The sequence below is a fragment of the Etheostoma spectabile genome, chromosome 6 (assembly GCF_008692095.1).
Source record: "Etheostoma spectabile isolate EspeVRDwgs_2016 chromosome 6, UIUC_Espe_1.0, whole genome shotgun sequence".
Lineage (NCBI taxonomy): Eukaryota > Metazoa > Chordata > Actinopteri > Perciformes > Percidae > Etheostoma > Etheostoma spectabile.
Window position 1 is genome coordinate 18,724,304 of NC_045738.1, and position 3,702 is coordinate 18,728,005.

The 3,702-nt window shown below is 43.0% G+C and overlaps 1 protein-coding gene across 1 annotated transcript in view; it reads left to right on the forward strand.

Moving 5' to 3' along the window:
* Positions 1–2,217, forward strand: part of herpud2 (HERPUD family member 2) — an 8,361-nt gene extending 6,144 nt beyond the window's left edge. Inside the window, exons 6-8 of the mRNA XM_032517604.1 lie at positions 301–636; positions 817–928; positions 1,341–2,217. Coding sequence (XP_032373495.1) covers positions 301–636; positions 817–928; positions 1,341–1,529 — 637 coding nt within the window. The 3' untranslated portion in view covers positions 1,530–2,217. The remainder of the gene's footprint in view (positions 1–300; positions 637–816; positions 929–1,340) is intronic.
* Positions 2,218–3,702: the final 1,485 nt, after the last annotated feature.

The window sequence follows — 3,702 nt, forward strand, 5'->3', positions numbered from 1 at the left end:
CGCAGTGGGAATCGAACCCAGGTCTCCCACACCAAAGGCATGTCATGTCCACTGCGCCACCACCACCCGTTATAGTCTGTTCAATGAAAGAATGAAAGAAGTTGTATTTTGAAAAAATACTGAAAGCAGTAAGGCAGAACTGAGGACACAACAATATAGCACATCGTGCAGCCCTACTTTCTACTGTAATACAAAGATTAATAGTAGTCAGGACTTACCTTACTTGAGGAATTATTTTGAAGGAATTTTCTGATTATGTGTTTTCTTCTAAATATCTGACTCTTTCCACCTCCTCGTTAGTCAAGCAGCAGTAGCTGCCTCTCAGCCTCCCAACACCCCCCCTCCCTCCTCTCCCTCCTCCTCGCCCCATCAACCCGCCCAGCCCAACGAAGCCGTGCAGCCCCCGCTGGGGCCCAACCCAGCTGCCAACCCTTTACCTGACAACCAGCCAGCCAACCCCAACATCCAGATGAACGCGCAGGGCGGGGCAGTGATGAACGACGACGAGCTGAACCGCGATTGGCTGGACTGGTTGTACACGGTGTCTCGCGCCGGCGTCCTGCTCAGCATCGTTTACTTCTACTCCTCTTTTAGCCGCTTCGTCATGGTGATCGGCGCCATGCTGCTTGTCTACCTGTGAGTCAATTATATTTTACATATGCATACTTTTAGATTTCTCACATTGGCTTTAATTTGTATTCAGTTTTCTTAATGTCTGTCGATGACCAAAGTCAGTTTTCACCAATGTTTCAATGTGAATTTTTTTTTTCTATGCATGTACGGATCTTAAAGACATGTTTGTGTTTTCCCCCCCAGGCACCAGGCCGGTTGGTTTCCCTTCAGGCCGGAGCAGCAGAACCTCAGAGAAGGAGAACGGGCCAGGCCTCCTCAGGAGGAAGCAGAGAGACACCAAGACATACAGGAAATGGTGAATGTCTCTCAACTTTATTTATTTTGTCTTAAGTTCTGCAAGAACCATGCAACCGCTCTTACCTGTTTGTCTAACCTAAGGCTCTTAGCAGCAGATAAATATATTTGTTGTTCTAAGTAAGATTTCTTATTGACAAATGACCAGACAGAATGTGTCTGCATAGAGACAATACGCTGCATCAAATTGTGGAAAAGATCATTTAATGCATTAAAAAAAACTAATTTTTCTTTTAGCATTTGGCTTAAGTTTCCACCAAATTTGATTCAAATCAATTTTGAAGATTTACAGCTGAAAGCTGAAACACCATGGTCTTTGACAACTGATCAGCTTGCATGGCTAAATATGGCATTACATATCCATTATTTTCCTTCTCTCTAACCACGACTATCTCCTCCCTTCTGTGTCCCAGGAACGTCTGATGGATGAGGGGCTGGAGGAGGACGACAGCGGGGAGGAAGGAGGTGGAGGCCCTGAGGACCCGGCCCAGGCTGCTGCCGCTGCTCTCCCAGAACCAAGCTTCCTCACCACCGCATGGTCCTTCATCAGCACCTTCTTTACCTCGCTCATCCCAGAGGGACGGCCCCAACCGGCCAACTAGGCAGACACTACCCCCTCTGCCCTTACTCTCATACACCCCTCTTCCTTCTGCCAGCAGGTACCACTCTACAGAAGTATCACAACTCCCACTTTCGTCTTTACTGTCTCCCGCCCCCCGGTTCAAATACCCCTCTATCCCAGTACAACCCCTGCCAGTCGGCTGCAACCTCGACCGATATTTAAAACAGGCTCCTCTGAAGTTTAAGAGCCAATACATTGTGAGTTCTGCAGAAGGGCATGATAATAAACGAACATGTAGAAAATAAATCATGTGTTGTGTTAATGGAGTAAATGCTTCTTCAGCAGTGAAAGTAATTATTATTTTTTTTTTCATCAATCGTGAATTCGTTGAGGCGTGTCGATGGCGAGAAACCCTGGAGGGAGCGGTCTTCCAGTTTGAGCAGTGATAAATTCATGCTGTTGAAACTTTTAAATGACGGATGTGACCCTAAAAACGAAAAAAAATCTGAAATCTCCCTAGATTGAGAGGGAGATGTGTCGTTAACAACCCATGAAAACCACATCCCTAGAGACATTTTCATGTATGCACGCGATGTGCATAAAGACATTGCAGCTACTGAAGCACATTGTTCTCCCACTTTGTGTATTTGAACAATATTTACTCATGTAATTATATGCATCTTTAATTTCTGAATATATGCTTTTTGAATAAAAATCTTGCTGCGGTTCGATTCGTCTGTGTTTTACTTCCTGTAATTTAATCTGTAGTTCCTCTGATGTCCAGCAGGTGGCGGTATCCACACACATGTTAAAGCGGGTCTGAGTTGAGAAGTAGTTTGCTGATTGGAGGTCCTTGTATGGGACTTTCCTTAATTGTTGTTATACAATTGTTTTCATACTTCGCTCAGCCAAAGGTGTTGCAACTTTGTGATTGCTTGAAATGTTTCATGGCATAAAATTATAATTTTAACAAATCTTCTTGGTCAATTAGTTACGCATGGCTTTGCATATGGCAACAAAAGAGCAAATGGTAAAACAAATGCAAATGTAAGTAAGAGCAAATTGGACTACATTAAGATAAAAGAAAAAGACAAGTAAAATCAAATGAATGAAATTAACTGGGCTACGCTGGCTGAGTAAAGTTTGTTTTAAGAAGAGCTATAAATGAAGACGTGACTGTTGCTTTAACGCCTATCATTATGCATTACACTTGTTATGCAGCTGAGGTCCTAAAGCTTCCAGAGATAGCAAACATTTTGGAATTCCAGGGAAATAAAACTGCACAGGGAAATAAAACTGAACATTGTATGTTTAAAAACGTGGCTTCCTTTTATCTTTTTATGTGTTTTGTCTCTATGGATGTCGGTTCAACGCTTTGGTCCAGTTGAAAATATCTCAACAACCAATTGATGGATTGCCTTGAAATCTTGTGGAGACATTCGTGGTCCCCTGAGTATGAATCATACTGGCTTTGGTGTTCCCCTGAACCTTCCTTAAGGACCCCCATCAGCTCAAAATGTTTTACTTTTTTCAACGCTTTGGTTTGTATTCAAATTGCTACTGACCTGCCATACTATTCCCCCATCAGCCAGAGCGGATTATGTCATATTCATTACCCCATGTTCAGTCTTAAAAAGCCGATCTTAGCATGTTCACACACTAAGAGGTTAAACTTCTGCTAGCTTTTTTTTCTTCTTTTTTTTTTAAAATGTAGAGCACTTTTGAGTTTACGTCTTATTAAAAGGTACTATATAAACAAAATTGCTTAACATCAGCATATCAGCATTGTCATTGTGAGAATGTTAGCATGCAACGTTTAGCTCAAAGCACCACAGTGACTAATGGCGTGGCTGCAGGCTTTACAAGGACTCTGGTTACCTGGTCCTCAGATCTCTGCAGGGTAAATCCATACAGCTATCTAGACTATCTGTCCAATCAGAGTTTTCTGTCTAAAACCGACTAAAAACGTTTGAACGAACGTGTTCCACCAAAACAATTTCCTTTACCAAGGCTATTTTTGCAGCGGCACCGTGGCTCTGTACAGCGCTTACCTGCCGCCCAAGACGACTGTGATTGGTTTAAAGAAATGCCAATAAACCAGAGCACATTTTTCTCCCATCCTAGAATGCTGTGTGGATTAGCCAGACCCTCCTCCGCAGCACAGTGGAGGAAGGTTTGTCAAAGCGGGACTGGTGTATTAGACACAAATGCAT